At 27.0% G+C, this 24,796-nt stretch overlaps 1 protein-coding gene across 10 annotated transcripts; it reads left to right on the forward strand.

Moving 5' to 3' along the window:
- The first annotated feature begins 3 nt into the window (after positions 1-3).
- Positions 4-24,796, forward strand: LOC147816846 (dual specificity testis-specific protein kinase 2-like). 10 transcript variants are annotated; one of them, XM_087151829.1, is made up of 10 exons: positions 130-529; positions 1,097-1,199; positions 2,489-2,571; positions 5,288-5,377; positions 8,847-8,930; positions 10,309-10,419; positions 13,576-13,606; positions 14,416-14,554; positions 16,867-16,927; positions 24,243-24,796. In XM_087151829.1, the coding sequence occupies exons 8-10, from the start codon at positions 14,459-14,461 to the stop codon at positions 24,266-24,268; spliced, it is 183 nt and encodes a 60-aa protein (XP_087007955.1). In that variant the 5' UTR covers positions 130-529; positions 1,097-1,199; positions 2,489-2,571; positions 5,288-5,377; positions 8,847-8,930; positions 10,309-10,419; positions 13,576-13,606; positions 14,416-14,458; the 3' UTR covers positions 24,269-24,796. The 10 variants fall into 10 exon arrangements, 6 of the variants coding, with proteins under 6 accessions (XP_087007961.1, XP_087007969.1, XP_087007955.1 ...); XR_015429233.1 differs by lacking the exons at positions 130-529; positions 13,576-13,606 and adding an exon at positions 4-97; XR_015429232.1 differs by lacking the exon at positions 13,576-13,606 and having other exon boundaries at positions 130-416.

The raw sequence follows: 24,796 nt of genomic DNA on the forward strand, positions 1-24,796 counted from the left end.
TTTATTCAAGAGCTATAACAGTTTTTGAGCTTTATGCTGCAAAATTAGGAGCTTATGGCTTTTTAACGCATTGCAGAGATTTTAACTGTAGTACTATGTAAGCTATAATTTAATGTTATATATTTTTTTCGATCACAGCCAGTGGGGTTGCAGGGGTTTAGCCTGTTTACACATTTTAGCAAGTCAATAATTAAAATATTTGCAACACAAAACACATTGTAAAGTACAAATAATGTTATTATAATGTGTTGTGAAAGAGTCAAATATCTTAAATCTCATCACCATCAAAACAGAAAGGGGAAAAAAGACAAGACAGTTTTCTGTAATGCATAGCTTTAGTGTTTTTATTGTGAATAAAAACATTATTCAGTGCTAATATGCTGAAATTGAGGATTTCTCAATAATATGTTATCTCAGTAATAACGACCTCACTTTTGTATTTGATTTTTAATTAAGAATCACTATTAGGAACATAACAGGAACAAGTTCCCTGGAAACATCATGCTTATTTTGCTGCTAACGACTATTGGTACTCAAAACAGCAATAAGTTGATCAATATATTTCTCACTATGTTTATTCAAAAGTTTTTTGTGGATGTATAATGTAATGAAAAATTTAATGTTCTTTTATTTAAATACAGGGTGCATAGCGTTTTTAATAAGTGCTTAAAAGTTCATGTTTTTTATTTGTTTTTAAAAGCTCTTAAAGGTGGTTTTTCTATTCAGGATTTGAAAAAAATGTAAAAATAATTCTATCTTTTAAAAGGAAAAGGAGATTTTTTCTTTGCCGTTTTAAATTACGAAAAAAGCATGATTTTCACAATTTTCTCTGCAATATTTATCAAAAACTAGTTATTTTATTATGTTTATGGTAAGTTTTTTAAAAATTTTATTCAATTTTATTGATTTTGTGTTTATAAATTAGGAACTTAGGCGATAGAAATTTTTTTTTCTTATGACTGTGCAGATCCTAATTATGATTTTTTTTTAAAGTGATTAAAAATATTTTTTGAATGCTTGAAAAGTATTGAAAAGGTGCTTATTTTTTGTTGAAAAATCTGGTTACGCACCCTAAAATAAAATATTGTTTATGCAGGTTGATGAGGACCTTGAAATCAAAGCTTTTTATGCTGGGCATGTGTTGGGTGCAGCAATGTTTTTGATGTTTTGAAGTAGGATCACAATCAGTAGTCTACACAGTAAGTCTTTTTTTTACTTCTCAATTATTGTCATCGTAAATAATTAATTGGATTATTGTTAGTTATATTTATTTTGATTGAGCTTTTGTGTTTTTGAAATGAGAGAAAAGATAGGTTTTAAGTGTTATAATTTTATTATTACAATCATTTTTGGAAGGCTGTAATAAATTTATTTTATTCACATTAATTTGCATTTCTACAACACAATACTTACCCATACTTGTCAGATGTATTTCAGTTTCTTTTTTATACAGTAAAGCCTACTAAGTTTATGTTAGGTCTAAGTTGACCTCTTATCAGGAACAAACAGGATATTTTTTATTCTTTGGTATTAATTTAGGTCAAAATGAGTGAAAAATATTATATTTAGCTCTTTAATAATTCATGATTATGATATACAGCTGTATCTTTTCTTGTGTTAAAGATTAAATCTTCCAAACACTGCTCACTTCCGAACAATAATTTTTCAAGTTTGCACTTAATTGTAACTATTTATATTTAAGAAGAAGTTATTTATCATTGAAATTTTTTTCATTTATAAAATAAATTATTGATCAATTTTCATATGATTAAAAAGAAATTCAAACTACTTTTTTTGGATTTTATATTTTAGTGTAAATATAATAATCTTCTAACAATTTGTTTTCGTAACTATTACTGATTTCATAATTGAAAATTAACAAAATATATGTATTTGTAATTAGTGGGTTTGTAATTAGAATATATATATGAAAGGAACACTGGCATCCCTCCTGCATCAAAGAGTCTAAGATGAATTGAGCTTAAACTGTGCCCGGCACAAGTTCAGTTTAGTTAAAAGGTTTTAGGTTAAGGCTAAATTTCTCTTTCACTCAAGTTCTCTTTTTCTGAAAGTTAAGGAATTATACAGAAATCCTCTTTGTTCTTCTCTTAATAAGTATGGAAAAAGGTAATGACATATAAACATTTAAAAAGAATTAAATCTTTTCGTATGATCCCAAAATCTATAGTCTTTAATATAGCTCTTTATGTTTCTCTCATTGCAAATTATGGCTTTAATTTGACATATCGTTCAGCATGCAACTGTAATTCTTTCAAATTAAAGTTTTTTTACTTCAAACATTTCAAATCTTTTATCTTCATAAGTTACTATAATGTTCTAATTTTGCTGTGCATTTTTAATATATGAGACATAAAAATTTGTTATCATTTTAAATTTAATATGCATTTTACTTGTAAAGAAAATTTGAAAGTTTTGACTTATATTATTATTGTATTTGATTTGTAAATAGTGATACTTTGTTCTACAGAATGTCCTCATCAAAATGAATTAAGATGAGATGACTGCAGTTGTTGGTGATTTTGGCTTAGCAGAGAAAATACCAGATTCAAGGTAAACACTAACTGCCCACGAACCTGTATATATTTGAATGTTTATAGAACATTATTTTAATATATTTTCTGTATTAATCTGTTAACTGGGTGCGAAACAAAATAGCCAAACTTCATTAGGACTTCAGCAATAGATTATTCTTTTGAAAAAATTGAATTCTTGTCTCCACCTTTTATACAATTGCTAGTCCATCTTAATTTAAGTCCCGCAGTGGACTGATCGTTAAGACACGGTTCTCAGCAGATCACCGAAGTCAAGCATCACTGGCTACGATCAGTGTGCGGGTGGGTGACCACTTGGATCAGTCTGCGTAGGGACCAAGGGTGTGCGGTATTGGTCCTCGTTAAACTGTGCTACCGTAAAGTGCTCGACTTCACGCGCAAGTCGTCGGGCTATCGAAGCAGGGGTGCCATCCCCTCCGCAGAGGATCAAAATTGTGATGGCATGTCTTCGGATCATCCTCCGGGATGTTTCCCAGACCGTCGCCAATAGCCCATTGTGCAGCTCTAGTGCGACGTAGATTAACCACAACCACAACCATCTTAATTTAAACAGCTTTCCAAAACTTTGAAAAGACTAACTGTTTAAAGTTAATTTTTAATTAGCTTAAGATAAATCTGATTAGTTGTAACTGTCCTTCTTAATGCTAAAAAACTTGTAACCATTTTGATAAGGTACCCAGCTAATGGATAAATACCTATTTTTCAATTCAAAACTACCGTTTGAATTTCTGGCTTCCTATATATGATGTTAGCACTTTTTGATTAGTAGATTCCACTGATGAAAGTACCAACAGATGGCGATAATTTTAGTTTTTTTTATTGTTACAGTAAAGCACATTTTATCTGTATCACATTTATCCGTAATTTATTTGCAGTCCCAGTTTATTCTTAATATATGCTATGTTAAAATAATTTGTTTATATGACTGAAAAACATAAAATATTGATTGTAGGTTTTTTTCTGTACTTAGTTTTTTTTTTCTATGTAATCTCTGAATATTTGCCATGGATTTCAGAAACTGACTAACAGGCTTTCTCAACTCTAAAATACAATTTTTCCCCCTTCAATTTTTTTTCTTCTTAATTGCCTATGTGTATGGAAAGAATTGTATATTTTTGTGTGTTCAAATTATTAAGTCATCACCAGCATTGGCATGACAGCCCTTTGTGAGCCTGGGCCTTCCTCAGAAGCTTTTCCCATTCTGCCCTTCTCCCAGTAATTGATTTCCAGTTCTTTATTTTAAGGTTTTAGGATGGCAAAATCCTCATCCACACATTCTTTCCATCTCTTTTTGGGCCTTCCTCTTGGCCTTTTATTTCTTTTTTTTTTTTCTTTTTTTTTCTTCTTTTAAACGACTTAAAACTCCTCATGCACCACAAAGTATAGCATGAGGCTTACAGTTGTAAGTAGAAAACAAAAGGAGAAAAATTTACAAATTTACATTAAAAACAAAATTCCGCAAGGCCGCAAGACTTTCAATACTTTTGACCGGTTCTGATAAGACAGGTGGCCAACAAATTGAAGGACGTCTCAAATCAGTCTTTAAATTCATTCGGGCACTCGCATAGAGACTACAGTGAAGAAGAATATGTTCAGCATCTTCATCAGCATCACCGCAAGCACAAATTCCACTGGTCTGCAGATGGAAACGAAATAAATATCTCTTAAAATTTCCATGGTTTGTTAAAATTTGGGTCAATTTAAAATCAGTTGCAAAGAATTTACATTGTAAACGGAAAATTGGCCTTTTATTGGAGGGGGTTTATTATTAAGTAATGGTATGATTATTTTAAACTTATTTCTATTTTTTTTTCAACATCGATAACATTAAATGTCATCTTAACAATGGCTATTGCATTGTCAAAATTAGTGTTCTTATGAAATATTAAATTTAAATTGTTTGATTTTCTGTTATACATCAATTTACTTCGGTCCCCTGAAAAAAATGCTTTGTTGTATTATTAAAATTTAAAAAGATGAAGGAAGGATAGCCATTTTAGAAGTCCTCTTTTATCCTGTAGTGTTCTTGGTGATCATGAATGCTGTATTTATCCTAGTGGTAGTAAACTACAGAAATTTTAAAAGAAATAGAATTTTTGTTAAATGTTAATGAGCTTTTGTGTATCAGACTTTTCATACATCAATTTAAATCATTTGCATGTAGTGGTGAACAATTTTATTTTAAATTTAGTTAGTTAAAATATTAATACTTTACAATTGCTACCATTAAAAATATTTTCTATAACTAGGAAAATTCTGTAATTGTTAAAGGGTTTGCACATTTGTGACACAAACTTCTATGTTGCGCAATAACTGTTGCAGCATAACCGCTAAGTGTCTATGAAGGAAAAAAGATCTGATTTTTCTCTTTTTTTAAATTAGAATTTTTTTGTAGAATTTGTTTAATTACAATCAAAATTAGCATGTCTCAAAAATTTATAACAGTTTTAAAAGCATTTTAATAATTCAATATAAGCTTAATGTGTATATATATATTTTTAATAAAAGTGTAAATATCTTTTTGACAAAGTCTAAATTATACATGCTAGTATTTCAACTTCTTTTGTCCTTATTTTGAGACTTTTTCTGTTGAATTATAAATTTAAATGGTTTTTATAATTAAGCTTAATTATTTTTTCTAAAATATTATGTTATTTGTTCATTTAGATATTAGGACGTTATTAAGGTATTAAGACATTATTTGTTTATTTTAGAGATCATAGTCAAGTCAACGTTTACTAATTGTTGGTTCACCTTATTGGATGGCATCTGAGTCTTTAAAGGGAAAGTGGTATAATAAAAAGGTAAATATTTTTTAATGAAGTTAGCTGTACTTTATAATTTTCACTATTTCAATGACACTATTTGTCATATTTATTTACATTCCTTCAAAAACTTTATGAGTATTCTTGTATTAACAACACAAAGACGACTGGGATGATTTTAACCCCTGTCTATTTTATTGCTCTGTAATTAAAAAAAGTTACTGATAATATTTAGTATTTCGAACTTTTCATAATTTGATTAAATTTAAGTGCTTATTTAATCATTCATATGTTAGCCTTATGGTAACATACTTATAGAACCTTATACCTAAAATAATGGGAGGAGACAGTTATCTTGGTAGGCAGTGCCTGACTAAGGCATGGGCGTACGGGGTAGTTGCCCCGGGCCCCACATATGAGGGCCCCCGAAATAAAATAGAAAGTTTATTTTAGGTTTCCTTCTTAAAGGAACTTTTTTTAAACAAAATATCAGTACAGTGTAAAATCCGTCATTTTTATGTTAGCTTCTTCATTAATCTATCGTATGAACACAAAAATGAATTTTTCGTTAATCCATGGCTTTCTAGCGCGGAATTTAAGTAAATTTCGCCATTACGATGGACAAGTTTTGCCAATCAAAAGACTATATTCTTACATATCGCAAAATGGGATATGTTTACTAAAATACAGGATTCTGATTGGCTTAATTGAGCCATCGTAATTGCAAAAATTTAACTGAATTCCGCCCTAATGTCAGCAAGGATATAAATTTTTCACAGCTAGATGACAAAGTTTACAATTAGAAAACTGCATTCGGCATAATGGACATAGAATCGTCAGTAAATCACTAAAATGGGCAGAACGATATTTCGTCAGACCATTGGAGGAGGGGGGGACTTAATAGCTTTTTTAAGATTTTAGTTAATTTTCTTGCTTATATGTGTAGAATGAGGTGAAAATTTAAATACCTCCATAAAGTTCGGTTCTTCATTACTAAAGTTGTGAAGCTGAGGGGGGGGGCCAAAGAAGTTTTTGCCCCGGGCCCCAATTAGGCTAAGTCGGGCCCTGTTGGTAGGTATCCCATTAATCCAGGTAGTTAGGGTATGAAGTGCCCTTTAGTATGTATGAAGTGTCTCAGTTTCATTAAAGTAGGATATTTCAAAATATCAATTATTAAAAAAAACTTGATTATCTAAACAATTAATGTATAAGTATAAAGTGCTCAGTGCCCCTTTTTTGTAGATCAAATTGAATAAAATATAGTTTTTGATATATTTCTTATTAAATTGATTATGATTATATTTCAGGTGTCTAATTGATTTAACGTACAATCTGGGAATGTCTTTACTTCCTAATGAGTTACTAATATTTAGCTAAGGAAAAAATGTTACAAATTAATGTCAGCTCATATTTGTAACTCTTTATTGCTATAAACATTAAAAGCTGTCATACACTAACATGTAGTATGCTTTTCTAATACAAAATGAATACTAGTGGTCTATTCTATTTAAAGGGCTAACTATGTTACTCTGATGATCATTGTAAAAACCTGTTTACTGTATATCATATTATATTACAGCATTGTTATAAGTAGAAGATATTCAAACAGATTTCATGTGTGTCTATTTTGTTTATATATTATGTCAGGATTTTTTCAGATCAACGTAAGTAACAATTTTAAAAAATAGTGTATTTGTTCTTGAGCTATGATTAATTATAACTTTTTATGATGCTTAGTTTTTAAATTGTTGTAATCCTTATCAGTTACTGAATCATATGTTCAAGTGTCAAAGAAAAGTTTAAATATTCAAATGGAGAGCTAATAATTTGTAATTTTATACAGTTTTTTTTCTTCTTTTTTTTCCATTTCAAAAACTATGGCATGAGCATAATCAATTAAAGGATTTAAGACAGTATAGTGCAAAGTCTCACTTTTTCTAAATATATTTTTCTATGTGACAGTTCTTTAGTATTGTTTCCAGAATTTCTGAAATTTTTTTTAAATAATAGCACAATTCACTTAAATATCGTGTTGTCTTGTCTATTCAGAAATCACTTTAGTTGCATTCTTCCAAAAACTCTAATTTGGCTTACTATATTCTCCCAAGCTCTTCAGCTTTACAATGTGAAAAAATAAAATTTATAGATGAGCCTATTTCCAAAGTTCTATTTTAAGTGCTTCCCTGTGCCTTCACTTACCTGTTTAAAAAGAAAAAAATTAAGAAGAAAAAAAAGGTTAAGACAGCAAAGTGTTTTGTTGGCACGGGTTCGAGTTCTGCTGGGAACTCCATCTTGGTAACAAATTGAACAACTTGATTGTTTATTCTGCAAGGTGCATGTTAAACCTGTCATGAATAAAAGGTAATTATGTGGTATGGTAGTTAATAAAGAAGTTTTCCAGATATTTAGGGTTCACACCAGCAATGAAAATTTAATGGCCCAATAGAATCACCTAGTTAGAAAAATTTTAAGTTTTTGAAAAAAATTTTAATGATGGACAAACTTGAGAAAAAAGTCAATCTGTACAATTTACACATCAAAAATTATTGCCATCTATAACACCCCTAAACTAATTAGATTCATTAGCCCATAATGATTGGAGGTAAGTATTTATTAAAATTAAGTATAAGGAAGCTAAAAATAGATTCAACTTAGCCGTTAAAATGCTGAGATCAAATAAGTAAATGAAGAAAATAGAGAAAGTAAGACCTAACAGAATACTAGATTAAAAATTATAAAGTTTTGAATAACTAAATTATAAAATTTTAAAGTCAATTCTAAAAGAGCAAAAAATTTTATTTTATTTATTAATAATTCATGAATAAAAATGTCAAAGTCTGTACTTGGTAAAGGTTCAAGGTCAGTACATGAATGCAAAGCACAGCACATGTAAAATAACATGTTTTCATCATTTAAATTTTAAAAAATTTGTACCAGATACGTTCTCTTATTCCATTTGAACACCACGCATTTTAAATTCCATATTACACATTGAACAATAAAATTTGTGCAGCAAAGTTTTATTTAATTGCATGGAAATGAATACAAAATTCTATTTTTCGTTACTATTCTGCAAATTCCTAACATATTTCTAGGTGACAGATGTGTCGCCAATGCGTGTGTGTGGTTTTAGCGACATTTATAGCCTTTGAAAGATAGATGGCCTGGTGGTTTGCCTGTGAATAGCAATAAAGTTTAGTGTGTAAATAAATAAATTGTAGTCCATATTATTATTATGATAATAAACTAACATTACTATTACTGTTTTGCTTTTAAATAAAAATTAAACTTCTTTTGAAAAATGGTAACGAAATTTTCTAATTACATAATTTCGTTAAATATTCTAAGAAAATTTTGTTTCATTAGTAGTTGTTAAGAAAAAAGATGTAATTTTATTTTTAAATTTTCCATTTCAAATTTGTCTCTTACATAAAAGATAACAGTGAACCATCTTTTTTGTTTAATAAATGAAAGTATAAATTAGATTTTAAAAGATATTTTATTTTAGCCTGATGTTTTTTCTTTTGGTATCATCATTTGTGAAATTATTGATAGAATCGAAACTGATCCTGATATTTTGCCTAGAACAGAGGTATTTTTTACCTTCTTAAATAGTCTACTTTTATTATATAAATTTACTATTTTTCATGTTTGCACATAAAGCAAAAGAAATTAAAAGCAAGAACCAAGAGCTTTAATTGTATTTAATTTTTGGCCTAATTTTTAAAATAGCCAATCATGTTATTCATCCATGAGACTGGATATTCTGCTCTTTTTTTAATTTTATATAATATTTTATTTTTAGTTTATGTAACTCTGAGTATGTTGAAAAAATAACCCTACTGCTGAAATTTCAACTTTCAAAATGTGTCAAAACTATTCAAATAAAATTTTAATTTTGTAGATCGATTAAAGTCAGATCGATAGATTAAAGTCATATTTCATAGATGGATAGATTAAAGTCAGGTGCAAGCAATTTAGATTTTAAAAATTTTCTTATTTGTCAATTAATTCCTTTATTAGTTTTTTGCAAGTTGTAAGGGTTTGTCAATTTAATTTCAGTTTCTATGCTCAGCTTTGTTTTTTTATTAATATTCATTGTGTCTGTATGCAATACTTAAATGTTATTCAATTTAAACTTATAAGATTCCAAAGATAATTCAGTTCACTAAATCTCAAAATGAAAACACGCGTTTAGTAACCCCTTTTTGAAGAGTCCGATTCGCATGATTTCGTCCTCTATCTTTTTTATCGGCAGTTGCTGCTACAGATTTAATTTTTTTTATGCGATTATGAATTATAAAGTGCGAAAAAGGAAATATTAGTGTGTTATCTTTCTACAAAGGGCTAGAATATCGCTTATAATATTAGAATGAGAAAAATCACATATTCAATTTAAAAAAAAATTTTATTTGCACCGATTTTCATTTATATATTTAATTAATTTAACTTTTTTGAAGTTACAGTTATTTATTTTCTTTGAAGTCTGTAAGTCCTTTGAAGTCATTTGTTATTGTTAAATATCTTGTATATTTGTTGTTGTTAAATATCTTGTATATTTGTTGTTGTTAAATATCTATATGATATTGTTAAATATCATATTAGTATTAAAGAGGTATGTCTCAGAAAGCCTGAAAAAAATTCTGCCACACCGGATACTACTAACATAACTTATGTTATTTAAACTGTGTACCCTAATTTGGTTCATTTTGACCACTGGCTAATTTAATCTTGATACTTAATTATGCTTGGTTTCACTTGAATGATTTTACAAGAATTATCTCTCTTTTTTTTTTTTTTCAAGTATAACAATGTGTCAGATTTTCATTATCTTTAAGAAGAAGAAACATATCAGAAGTGCTTGATACTAAAAGTACCTATTTATTCTTTAATATCTGAAACTAATGCTTGTTTTTAAAAAACTTAATTTTAATTAACATAAGTTATTCAGAAATATTTTCAATTTTCAGTATGATGAAGATGTAGGATGCAAAACGAATTGTTTTTTGGAATGATTCAACTGAAATTCCACCACCTTTTCATAGCCATAAGATTGTTTCTGAGTCTTTTCTTTCTAAAAGGTAAATTTTCATTCCTAATCTAAGCATAGAAAACCTGTGCTCAGAACTCTCTCTCATACCGATTATTTACTATGCATTTTTATTTACATTTTTATCATTCAATTTGCAACATAGATTTAAACAACAGTAATTATAAGAACTAGTTAGATTCTTGATAAATATGAGAACTAAATTATTTTCTTTTCTAAGTTTTTAATTCTGTGATAAATTTTTTCTTCTAATATTACAGAATTAGAACATGTTTTGTATACTACATAATTAATGTGAAATATACATTACCTGCTGTAAATATTTTTAGTAATTCATATAAATATTTATAAAATCAGATCAATTAACTAGAAGTGCTGTTAAGCATATTATTTGTTTTAGTGTTTTAAATGTTATTTTTTTTTAAATTTTTTATTAACTGGTCTTAACTGATGCAAATTCATTTTACTTTATATTAAAGATTAATTCACTACTTTATTTTATCTAACTGTAAAATTTATTTAATTCATTCAATAAATTATTTATTAAGATGCAGTGAAGTTAATGAGTACAACTTTTATCCGCTAAAAAAACTTTCAATGTATCTTTATTAATTATTTCTTGATATAATTCAGTTCAAATAATAGTTTTTTTTTTTAAGGAAAGAAAATAATCCAATATTTTTCTTCTAAAAAATATTTTTCTTTTATTGTTTATATCTGTATGTCTTAAAAGTTTGTTTTTATTCTGTTCATAAAGTTAGTTGTGTTATGATAAAAAAAAAATTAAAATTCTTTTCACAGTATTTTTATTAATTTTTCATTGTAATAATATTTTTAAACATGGTCATATTTTTTTCATTGTATTTCAAATTTTAAAAAAATCTATATTTCAAATCATCAGTTCCCAAAAAGTGAGATTTGACTGCAACTATACAATTCATGTCCCAGATGAGTATGGGTCTCAGAACCTTTAGTAATCTTTCTTTTTTTCAATTTTTGTAATAAACAGCAAAACTGGTTTGATTACAGGAGGAATCTAAAAGGAGTTGAAAGATGATTGTTTAAAGGAAACCTGCAAATTTCAGCCTCAAATTAGACCTGTTATGGTGTTTATTACCTGCACCATTGTGTAGTTTCTCAGATTTGATAGCATTTTTTACTCATTTAAATATCAATTTGCAACCCCGGTGTGTGTTGTATACATGTTTTAATTTCACTTTTGATGAGGTTTCTAAAAGTACATGTCAATGAGGCCTTATGAAGCACTGAATGAGCATGTAAAATATTTTTTTAAATACCACTATAATACTTGAAAAATTCATTCAACTAATTTTGGAAAATTAGTTGAATTTATTTTTATTGATAGAATTATATATCAAAATAAATCAAAGACTTAATCTTTTAAAATGATGCGGAAAAGTATTAATGACAATAGGAAAAATATTTGGTAAATGAAATGATTTTGCAAATTATGTTTGTTACTGATAAAGTTTTCTCAAATTCACGAAAGGAATGACAATGCTCAGCCTGTCTAGGTGATGACAATGCTCAGCTAATTTTACATCAACATAAGATTTAAGAACATGAGTATTGAAAATATATTTTTGAAGTATTACTGTATGTCTAAAATTGTTTTGAATAATAATTTTGCTTTAATATTTAACTATACATAAGTGTATATTTAATATTTTGTTCCTTCTTCTTCTACTTTCAAATCCCCATTTCTAGCCTAGCTAGACAAGGTCCATGAGATTGTTCACCTTCAAAAAGTTTAAAACAAGTAAGGGTCTTTCAATAAGGTCTTGTTTTAAAAGACCGAGGCAGTCCAGTAGATGTTCAGGGGATGCCTGGGCCAAAGAGCACTTGGTGCAGAGGGCAAAGCACTTTTCTCCTCCAGAGTATATATTCCGGTTTTCATTTTTAAGTATTATTTTCATCATCCCCTGATTTCAGCATCAATCTTCAATTGGTCAAGTATTCCATAAACTTCCAACCTACACCGAAATTTCCATCTCAACATAAATGGGACCAGAAATATAACATCTCCATAGCGATCGTTGGTATCCACCAATGAAAACCGACATTCTCTTGATTTCGGTCATTCACTGTATCATATATATAGTTTTGCTTTTGTCCCTTTCCCTCTCTTTTTGTAAATATTCTGCCTACTTACGAGATTTTCTTTAATATTTTATGATTATTCATTTCTATTTATTCTTCTGCACAAGAAAATGTATTTAACAAGAGCCCAGGAACATGTCACACCCCCAATACTTAACTATTATTAAAATATAAAATAATTTTTTTGTGTCAGTAATTCACTGTATCTTAATAAGCTATTTTTGAATACAAAATTTCATAACTTGGTCATGCTTAATTTAAATTTTTCTGTTAAGGTATAAATGTAACTTTTTGTTGCTGGTGTAACTATAAGAGTAAAATGAAATAAATTTACCTTTTGTAATGAAGATTAATAAACACTTTTCTGCAAGCAAACACTCAATAATTAAGATTATTTATATAAGTTCAGAGTTTTGCTGAATACTTTCCTCAGCTGTACAAGACCATGAAACATAAAGATTTTTGACACAGTCTTTTTCACACATACATAGTGTCTCTTTATAAATTGAAATAAACAAGTTGATGACAAAAATTTCATTAAAATATGGAATAGTATGCACTTTACAGTTAATATGCTATATTTCAACCATATTTAAAGAAATTTAAATTTACATACTTATATCCTCTGTCTTGTGGATAGAGCAACTTATATTTTTTAATGTTATATTTTTTTGTATATAAAGATTTAAAGCATATTAACTGTACAAATGTAAAGATACTATACATATATAAAGATTAAAGTACTACATATGTCTATCTTACCATCTCAAGTGTTTTCTGATAATTATTTTGTTTCAGAAATATGCTCATCATCTGAAGGTAGAATCGAATGAAGATAGTTTTTAAAAATGATTCATAATTATGATTCTTTTTTTACTGACCTTTTATTTATTTTCATTTAAAAATTTTCTTTTTGTATTTAAAAACTTGTTTTATTTTCTTTTTTAAACAAAAGCTTATTTTTTAATTTACATCATTAGCAGTTATTTTTCCCCCAGTGCAATTGCTTGACCAATAGCATTAAAAATTGTTCAAAACCCAAAATAATTTTTATTTTATCTTACAGAATATAAAGATATGTGTCATTTACAAATCTGGTAAATACTTCATATTCTCCATGTAAACTTAACTGAACCAGCTGTTGTTATAAATCTTAAAAGAAAATAAAAATTATTATAGTTGTTTTCCAATAATATTATTAAATTTTTCTAATGTGTAATATCAACACATTAGCAGTTTTTACTTAAATGAACTTTTATTTAAACATAGAAAAGAGAGATTTTTAAATTGTAAAAATTTGCAATTGTTTAACTATATAACATTTAAAATTGTTGTCAATCCGCTACCTACTTTCTGTTAATTTTTTTTTAATACATATATTTTTTAATCTTTTAATGAGATACTCTCAACTAAATTACCTTTCTTCAAATGATATTATTATTATTTGTCATAACCAATAAATAGTTGCTTACTTTTTACTGATTTAAAGCAACATATTTTTTTTATATTTCAGTTTATTTTTGATACCTTTTAAATATTTAATATTCTTTTATAACTTACTTATATTATTAGGTATATTTTGCAGGACAAAACTTTTTTTTTCTATTTTTGTATTAAATAAACTGACGATTATATTGCTATCCATATCAACATTAGTCAATATACTTGAACACTTTTGTCCAAAAAAAGCCCCGCTAGTCATAGTTTTTCACAGTATATTATTTAGGGAACATTTTTCCTGTAAAGAAAAACTATCATATCCTATTGACTTGATTGAAATGATCATTTAAGTGATAATGATAATTACAAGAAATTAAACACTTACAAAAAAATAGAAATACCAATTTTTTAATCAAACATTTATTATTTTGAATGCCTATAATTTTTTTATTCTCTATTTTTTCAGTTCATAATTCGAGGACCCATATTGACAAAACTTATTTAAAAAAATGCTAGTGAAACAGATTTTGGAAGATTCAAAAAGTCCATCTAGTCCCCAACTTCTTTTGAAACCAAGTATGGAAAATATGTGTTCCTTTCAAATGGTAAATATATATGGTGATAAATTTTATTATTATCCTTTTTTTTATGCTACTTGTAAACAACTTTTGACTTATTGAGTACTTGCAATGCCTAAAGGTTTTTTTTTAAATCTATTTTACTCTCTCTTAAACTCTTTTCTTCTTTATTACTCAATATGAAAGATGTATATTGAGGAGAAATGTCAATAAAAATTGACTCAGAAGCAAAATACTCTCCCTTTATAGATTATATAAACTGCGAACAAAGAATTGTAAGTTATTAATTTGTAACATAAGACCAAAAGAGTATATTGCTTAACTGTCAACTCTATTGGATTTAACATAATTACTAACATAGTACTAACATAACTTACGTTAATTTAAACTATGTACCCTAATTTGGTTCTTGATCATTTTTACTACTGGCTAAATTAATCTAGATGGTAATATAATAAATATCAGGCTGTTCCAAAATTGTTTCTCTCTTTCTTCTTGCACAGAATAATGAAATGAATTTTAAGATAATCTTATCATTTGTGTGTATGTGAACTTCAGACAGCAGATAGAAATACTGTTGTTATTCACTATGTATAACAAAATAACATTAAATCAAATGAATAAGGATGTAAAAAAATACTTATTTAACCATATGGCCTACAGATTTACTTATCTGAAAGTAAACAAATAATTTTTTAAATATATAAAAGTTTACTTCTTGCCTGTTACTCTTGATTAAACTGCCAGACTCTACACAAAATAAAAATTAAAAGTAAGAGCATACAATAATTTTTGATTGACCAGCCATAAAAACTTAAAAATACAATGTTGATATTAATACGAAGCTGTTATTCTAAGAGGGAAGCTTGTTTTTAAATTCCATTTGAAAGTAAGATGAAGGTATTACTAATAGATAGTTTTTTTTTCACGCAGCAGCAGGTCTAAGAGATATTAAAATAAAAAAATAGAAAGAATTTAATGTGAATATGTTATGACAGACTTAATTACAAAATAGTTGTACCAAATTTATATCTTTTAAAGTTGTAATAGTAACTATATATAATAGTATAATATAATAATATATAATATATATATAAAATATATAATAGTATCATATAATAGTATAATAGTAAAGTATAAAATTAAAAGTTATATTATGTAAAGTTATAATATATAAAGTTATAATATATTTAAAGATTAATAATATCTTATATCTTTGAAATCCCTTTCTTAAAATTATGATTAAACAGAATAAGTGTTCATGTTCATTTAATGTGAAATCATAACTGTAAAGTATTGCAATTTTTTCTATTTTCATTACTATAAAAAGTCCTAAAATTCCCTATGTGTAAAATATTTAGTTCATTATGCAACAATTATCATGAAGTTTGTATCATTTTGTAAAATCTACTGGATTTTTTTCTATCCATGTTGGAATCTATGTCTTAATGTTCACTTTTAAATTTGTGTCCCATTCATTTTGTCCAGAAACAGCCTTTCACTAAAAGAAAGTGGGAAAAACTTTCATTAAAAAAAAAAATGAAAAAGTGGATGGAATGAATAAAGAAAATAACTATTTTCAATTTATTTATTTTAGTTTTCTGCAGAATTTTACAATACATGAATCATTTAGATTAAGTTGCATACTAAACAACATTCAATTACAAAAATAAGAATGGTATTTAATTTGTAATTGTGAATAACTTTTGTTATTTGCAGTAGTATGCAATCTTTAGTATGTGATTTCTTAATTCAAAAGCATTAAAAAAATTGAATATGATATTTTAGCAGTTTATGGCATAAACTGTTGAAATATCATAATAACTGCCTTTTTAAAAAATATAAAAATTTATATTTCATTTCTAACTTTTAAGTAAAATATTAAAACTCTACAATCATTTTAATTTCTTTAGAAATGCATTAATTTTTTTTTATTCCTAAGTGTTGCTTTTTTATTATATTGATGTATTAAACAGCTTGGAAATTAATACTATTATTTAAACTTCATTGCAATTAAAAACTGTTTTTTCCAATTCGGTTGTAAGAAGCATAATTTATTTCTTACTGAATCTAGAAACTTGAAACAACAACATTTCTTCTTTATTTATATGTTAATTTTAAATTACTTTAATCTCTATTAAGTTATATTTATTTAAAACTAGCATGAAATTTAAATTCTTCTATGATTCATTATATTTTGGTAAAAAAAATTACATTCAAAAAATAAATGTTTAAATTTTTTTTCTTTTAGGTCTGGTAAAAAATACATTTCTTTTACATACTTTTCTTTTACATACATACATACATTTCTTTTACATAATACATACATTTTCTTTTAGGTTAGGTCTTATAAAAAATACAAGATGTCTTGCCATGACAAACAACAAAATCTTATTGCAGGTAACATTTAAATTGTTTTCTAATTGCACATTTTATCTGTATAGGTTTTATTTTTTGGTTGTTTTATCATAGCAGTTGTTAATTAATGTATTTATTTCCTAATGCTTCATACTACAAACATGTAAAAATTATATTAAAAACTTCATGTGAGTTTTATGGAGCAGCTAAGGTTTTATTTTGCAATGAGGGATAGCAAAATTCAATCTCAAAAACAAACTTTTCAAATTAAGTTTGATGTTTGAATTAATCCTAGAATGATCTTTTTTTATATAGAGGCTTTTCAATTATTGTGCTATGAGAGTTGAATTTTAGTCTATCAAAAACAAATGCTTCAGAGTGGCTATATTCTGTTTTGTAACATTTTTGTCTAAAGTACAAATACCACAAAACGGAATTGTTTATATTTAATTTCATTAATAACACTTGAGAGAAATTTTCTTATTTTCCATTGCATGGAATTTTTGAAGGATTCTTCGATACTTTTGTATCGAATACAGCTTTTCTATAGACAACCTTTTTAGTCTATTTTTTGTCGAAATGTGCAAATTTAAAAGTCCTTAAATGTGCTTACTTTCGATTTTCGTTTTTAAAAGTCGTTAAAAGTGCTTTTTTCAATGGATGTTTTTAAAAAGTGCTTAATTTTCCCTTTTCGAAAATGACATTTTTTTTTATTTACCATCTCGATTTCCGCCACGTATGCAAAAGCGTGGTTTCCACATTGTTCTATTCAATGTTTTCACAATTCAATCTAACATAATGCATTTCGGCATACCCTCAGTCCGTAGCGTATGAAGGCGACAATCATTTTACATGTTTGCTGAAATACTTGCGGATCAGCATTTGCGTATACTGAGCTGAGTTCTGTGAGATTCTTGCACTCTTATGTACAACTCTGCTGCAATTGGCAAAAGATTCCCAAGTGCAGACTTCATTTTCCACCTTCTGAAATCGAACCGAAAAATCTCTCCATCTTTTTATGGTGGTTTATATAATCAAGAAAAGAGTTGTTGTTTTTTATCAGAAACTTAGTAATTTTATCATGATCATGTAAAGTCTCTTTAAACTATTTTGCATTTTGTTAATGTATATAGTGCTTAATATTCTTTTAGTGCTTAAAATGTGCTTATTTTTTGTTGAAAGATTTGTCTATGCACCCTGTTATATATTTCATGCAACAGAAAAAAAATTTCTTATTTTCTGTTGCATGAAACTTTTGAATGATTCTTTCATACTTTTGTATTGCTTTATCAGGGTGGCTACCCACCTGGAATTATCAGGGAATTTTTTTTATACTGGTGAAAACCTGAAAAAATCAGGGAAATTTGGGTAAAAGCCTAGAAAAATCAGGGAATTTTAAAGAAAAGCAGGAATTTTTTTTTTTTCAATTTAAATTAATTTTACCAACGGTTATACCCCCTTTTTTTAGATGGACATTTATTGCCAAACAGTTGGAATATCATCAACTTAGCAATACTTTACTTGTATCAAAATTTGCTCCATTATAACCCTGTTAAACTAGAATAACACATGAAACTCCCATAGCTGCTAAATGAGTGAATAAACCTTTGACCTCTTTGGAGAATATAGGACTGTACAGTTTAGAATGGGCAATGATTGTAGGGAAAGAGGTTAGGATATTTGCTTCTGATAATAAAAGTAGAATTTTTTACCCTTCTAGTCTGTGGTCTGAATCCATTTGATGTTCTAGTTTGTTCCTATGCTTTTGGAATATTTTTTTTTTGACAAAATGTTTTAGTATTTTTAACCTAATAAAATTCTCCGGAAATTACTTGGTTATAACTTAATAACAAAAGATTTTATATAGCACTAGCTTTTTTAAATGAAATCAGTGAATTATTTCTCGGCAAAGCCAATCAATTGCACGTTTTCTTGCAATCACTAACAGCAATGTTTGACAATAAATCGTTTCAATTGTTGCATAAATTCTAATTTTCTCAATTTCATTTTAGCCTCTTATTACATATTTTAATTATAAAAAGGTTCTTTTAAGTACCAGCTACAGTAGAGAACCATTTATCTGGGAAATGAGAAAATGGGGAAGAATTTTGCTTGGTTTTCCTGCTATTTTGAAGTACAGTAGAGAGCCATTTTTCTGGTATCCAGTAAACCGGGAAACCAGGAAGAATTTTTCTTGGTTTTCCTGCTATTTTGTAGTATAACGATTATTAAAAATAGCAGAAATTTGACTCATCCTTGAAGTTAGTTGAGGGAAAGGGGGAAATTTTTCTCCTTGTTTGCCCAGAGAAACTTCAATTCTTCCCCTGACCTTGAAGATCATTAGATTGAGATGGGACAGGGAAGGGACAAATTTTTTATTTTCTCCTGTGTGTCAGTTGTTTTTCTGATAAGCGGCCATCAATCAAACAAGTGGCATGCTGTTTTGGTTTTTTCTTTAGTTTATGAGGGGGTAGGGAATATGCATTGCACTTGCAAAATATGTTAACGATAAATATGTTAAGGAACTTGAAACTTCTGGTTAAGAGTATTGACATGTGAGATTTATTTTAAATTCACTTTAGTTATTCAGTTATCCTTTATTTATTTTGATGAATTGTTTTATTATTTCAGATAATGCATTATTGATTATGAGCAAAACGTTTTATAATCACCAGTTATATTCATCTATTTGACATCGATTAGCAAAACAATGTTGTTTTTTTTTAATAAATTCTGATTTTTTAGAAATGCTGTATCATTAGCAAGTTTGTTTCTTAATGTGGAATCACATCTGCTTTTGTTAAAAATAGTCTTTTTATAAAAAATAAAATAAAAGAAGATTGTTCATTAATTTAAGCATATAATTATTTGTTAATAAAAGCAGACGATTATTTTATGAAGTAGATAGCAGTTTTCTTTTTTTTAATTTTGATTCTGGTTTCCTGATTCTACTACATTTGAGTTTTTTTCAAGATAAATTTCGTACTCAATAAATTAACTATTTTTATTCATAAATTTTATCATTAAGTTTTTTTTTTGTTTTTTTTAATTTTGTTGATCCTATAATATCCTGCCTTGTTCCAGGTTTTAATACTTATGTTAGTGCCTTTTTTAAATGTTGTTTCCGTTCGATAATTTTCAAATGTTGTTTTTTATTTAGATTAATAAGTTTTCTTTTCATCGTTTCCTCCCCATATAATTAAGTATGAAATATATTGCTTCTTTTAATTATTAGTTTTGTTTTATATTAGTTCATTTGGGGATTTTAATTATTATCAAAAAATAAATATGTGAATTTTGTATTTTTTAAACTTGTTTTTCTTGTCTGAGCTTGCAAATGTTTTTATCCTTTTAAATGTTGTTTTTCTACCATTTTTTTTTTTTTAATTTGGGAGATCTTTTCGTTTTTTTCTTGTTTCACTTTTTTCTTGTAATTTGGGTTTGATAAAATATTGATTAACGGCACTTTTGGCTGATCCAGAAAACCGGGAAATTCTGACATCGGGGATAATGATGGTACCGAGCATCCCGGTTAATTAGTTCTCTACTGCATATGGTAAATATTTGATTTTTGATTCAAAATACGAAATGTGTAGTAATTAAAATGTTGAACGTTTGTAAATGTTGTTTGCAATCTAGAGGTATTTCTGAAACTATTTCTCCTTTTACCTTAAAAATCTGGCAAAGACTGAGAAATGTATAAGAAATAATTTAAACGATGTATTAACATAAAATCTCAAAGGATTTTATTCATGTGCAGGCCAATAAATGAGCCAAACAATTAAGGTCCAAATATAAAAAGTGTTAATCGAAGGAAAGAGTTCTGTCGCATGATATTGCTTAATACAGCAACAGACATGTGATCTATATTTTTTTATTCTATTATTAAATTATCTGAACTTAATATAATTCTAATTAGTTATGTGACATATCCATAAGAAATTACTGTAATCAAATAAAATAATCAAGATTTATTAAAAAAAAACTCATATTTATGTAATTTTCATGTTCATTGAGAATATATATTTTTCTTAACTATAGAAAAATTGTTAGCCAAAACACTTTCTTTCGCTGAATTTACAATTTATCGCATTCGGCAAATATTTTGCTTGGGCTCTACGTGTGTATTTCTTGGAACGAAGGAGAATGATACTTTGTTAGGGACAGGTTTCTAGTTGTAAAAACAATAAACTAATTTAAACTAAAAAACTATGTGGTTAGATCAGAATTCTTTAAATATTTTTATTTCAAATCAGAAAGCGAAATGAATAAGATTTAAAGAATTTTATCATCTTTTTTTATAGAGTGTGCAAGAAGAAATTTGACAATTCTGCATTTGCAACATTCATTTTTGTATTCTGACTATCTCTTATAATAATGCTAATTCCAAACAAACTACATTATCTATACATTGATTTAACTTTAGATACTGATTTAATTAAAATATGATCAATGAATTTTATAAAGAGCACTGTTTAGATAAAATAAAGTACAAAATAGCTTTTTATTGAAATATAAATATAGTATCTCTCAAAAAAGTTCATACACTAATGACTTTCAATGAAATAGGGCTCTGTCTATTAATTAAAATGAATATTTCAGAATATATATATATATATATATATATATATATATATATATATATATATATATATATATATATATATATATATATATATATATATATATCAATAAAAAATATACTCTATTCTTGGCAAAACTGCGTGGAATATTTTAAAAACAAAGCAAAAGTTAATTTTTAAGAAAGTCGTCATACACTTTAAAAAAAACTCTGCCTATTGGTAAATATTCTAATTTTTAGTATAATTAGAATATTTACCAATTAAATTTACCAGTAGCAATTTTAATATAAAACAAAGTTTCAATAACCATATTTTTGGCTCATAATTGTAAATTATATTTTAAAACATTTAAATAAACAGGTTGTTTCATTATGCCATCAATAAATGACTAATTACCTTATCCTTATGATCTGCACCAACATACAAAGACACCACCACCATGCTTAACTGTTCCAACTGTTTTGGATAAAGTTCCTCTCTGCTTTATAATGCACATCAAAACCCAATGTATTAAGTTTGTTTCCATTCCGATTAAACATTATTACTACGTTAGGAATCTATTTATCATTGAATTTGCAAAGTATAGCCTCATCGAAAATGAAATTTAAGTAGAATATTGTTATTAAATTTTGCAGAAATTTTTACAACTTTCAAATCTGAATTTATGAATTTTTTCGCAAATTTTATAATTTTAATCTCAGGTCACGCTGATATGAAGTACCTCTTTCAAGCATTTTACCTCATGTTGCACAATGGAATGGGACAAAATAGACTAATTTAGCAATATTCATTACTGATTTACCTCTTATTATGACAAATAATCATCTTTCAAAGGTTGTCAGTTATATAATTATGACTACGAGCCACTTATAAATGGTAAAAGAAAATATTATGGAGTTAGCCAGCAAAAATTAAAATATAATTTTTCTAACAAAAGTTTGATACTAAATTGCAAATAAATAAATGAATGAAAATTAAATGAAAATAATTAAATAAAACAAATTAAAGTGATAGACAATAATTTTAATTCTGAAATCCTAAAGCATTTAAGTGTACAATGATTGTAAAGTAAAATTTTTGTTACTTTTTTTATTGAGTTCTTAAAAATAAACTTTTGCTTTGTTTCTAAAATATTCCATGAAGTTTTGCTAAGAATAGATTATACATCTCTTTATTAAATACCCATTCTGAAATATTCATTTTAATTAGTGAAAAGAGCCATATTTCAATAAAAGTCATAAGTATGCGAACACTTTTGGAAGCCGCTGTAAAAAAAATTTTTTTTGAGGTATAATTGCTTAGAATCCTTTTCTCTTGCTTAATGAAAATATATTAAACAATACTTATTCAAGGTTTTTTTTTTTTGGTCACTCTTTATTTCACATTTGGTACCTACTTAATGTATTATATTAAAACATTTTTTATTCAATAAAAACAATGTATTCTACTAGTTAAAGATATTTTCTCCACATCTGTCTTAATTTTTTAGAAATTTATCCAAACATTAAAAAATAAAAAACAATATCTTACTAAGTTACAAATTATAGGAAACAATATCTTACTTACGAATTAATTTAGTACGATTATTTTTTCTCATTGATATATTAAAAATATAACATTTTAAATAAAATATTTCATAATATGGATACTTTTCTTGTACTTATCCTACACTTTATGAGAAAAAAACATGACGACCTGGAAATTTTACTATGTTTACATGAAAAAACCTGAAAAAATTCAGGGAAATTTAAAACTGGATTGAAGTGACCACCCTGCTCAGTGTTGGTTGATGTAAATATAATTGTATTTAATGTAAATTTTTGTCATGTAAAGGTTTGTTTAATTTCAATTTAATCCATTCTACAGTATTTTCCTGATTTTAAACTGGGTCTTATTATTATTATTGTTGTTGTTTATTTAACCTTATTTTTCATCTTCTCTAATTATAATTTCCTATTTACAATACCAGTTTGCTTTTTACATTTATATAACTATTCTGCTTTAGATATTTTAATAATATTTATGTCATTTCCCTGAAAATGCTCATACGTCATGAATTTTGCAGAAAATTTCCTAAATTGTAAAGGCATATTTTACAATAAAAAAATTTCGAAGGATAAAAATATTTTTTTAAGATTTATTGCAGTTTTATATTATTATTAGTTTTAAATCTAAAAGATTTTAATAAAATTTACTGGGGTTTATTAGTTTTTTATTTACTTTATCAAGTATTTTTCCAAAAAATCTATTCTCAGCTCTTAAGCTTTTTAACTTATTGTAAATGTTTTGGGAATGTATTATTTAATATTTGGCCTTGGTTTTACAGACTACTGTAGTGTTGCTACAGCTTACTAGTTATGCAGCCTGTTCTCTCTTTTTTATAATATCTAATCTTTTCTTTTTACAGTCTCTAATTTTAGATTGATTTTTTTTTTCTATTTTTATATTTCAAGTCTTTGAATGTTTGCATTTTTAAGTCCAGGGGGAAATTTATTTTTTTAAGTGAAAAAATTGAAAGTTGTATGGATTAAGAAAGGTATTTATTAGTAAAAGACTATTATCATGAAAAATAAACAAATGACTTTGAACTGGCAGAGAGTAAATTTAAACTATTAAAATCTTTTTAAAAAAAATTCATTTAATTGAAAAGTAAGCGTACAAAGATTTATCTGCAGATAATTGTGTGTTAATTTTTTTGTCATTTTTACAATAGTGTGTTTTTTATAATTCTTATTTTATATATTTTTATATATAATTCTTATTTTTATATATAGGGGTGCAGCGTAGATCTACCTCCTAGTGGTGCACCCTGGTAACGCTTTGTGGCTAAATGATCTATAACTTTGGCTAGTACAGACATCAAAGAAAGCTGTCCCTCTCACTAATGCCAAGCGCCTAACCAAGAAAAAGATGATGGCTCTCACTTTAAACCAATACACAGAAAAAAATTCTGGTAAGATCTGATGGAATAATCTCAAAAATTTTCCTACGTGGCCAAAACGTAGGGCAGTTGGTGAGTTTCGACTGACTACCGGACGCGACTGCCTCCTCTAACATCTCCATCAAATTCATGTTGCTCGAGAGCCTTTCTGTACGCTTTGTGACCTTCAAGCAGAGATGGATGCAAACCACGTTCGTCTTTGCCCGGCACTAGGGGATATCCCTTTGTGTGACTGTTACTGGCGCGCTAGAGACTTATTGGGGTCATGGACTTTTCTTGCCACGTTTGTTTTGTGTTTGTTTATTTTGTTGTTCCTCCATTGTGGTGAGTGGTCTTTTGTAACCTTGGCCATTGGAAATAAAAAAAAATTATATATTGCTTGTATAT

Source organism: Parasteatoda tepidariorum, chromosome 1 (genome assembly GCF_982258835.1).
Source record: "Parasteatoda tepidariorum strain Cologne lab strain chromosome 1, Ptep-v5.0, whole genome shotgun sequence".
NCBI classification, from domain to species: Eukaryota; Metazoa; Arthropoda; class Arachnida; order Araneae; family Theridiidae; genus Parasteatoda; species Parasteatoda tepidariorum.

Bases quoted from the DNA above. Each gene is read 5' to 3' on its own strand.
- LOC147816846 (XM_087151829.1), top strand. From the start codon at position 14,459: ATGCTAGTGAAACAGATTTTGGAAGATTCAAAAAGTCCATCTAGTCCC. The intron at 14,555-16,866 runs GTAAATATATAT...ATTTTCTTTTAG, and splicing joins ATATGTGTTCCTTTCAAATG to GTTAGGTCTTATAAAAAATA. The intron at 16,928-24,242 runs GTAACATTTAAA...TTTTATATATAG, and splicing joins ACAACAAAATCTTATTGCAG to GGGTGCAGCGTAGATCTACC.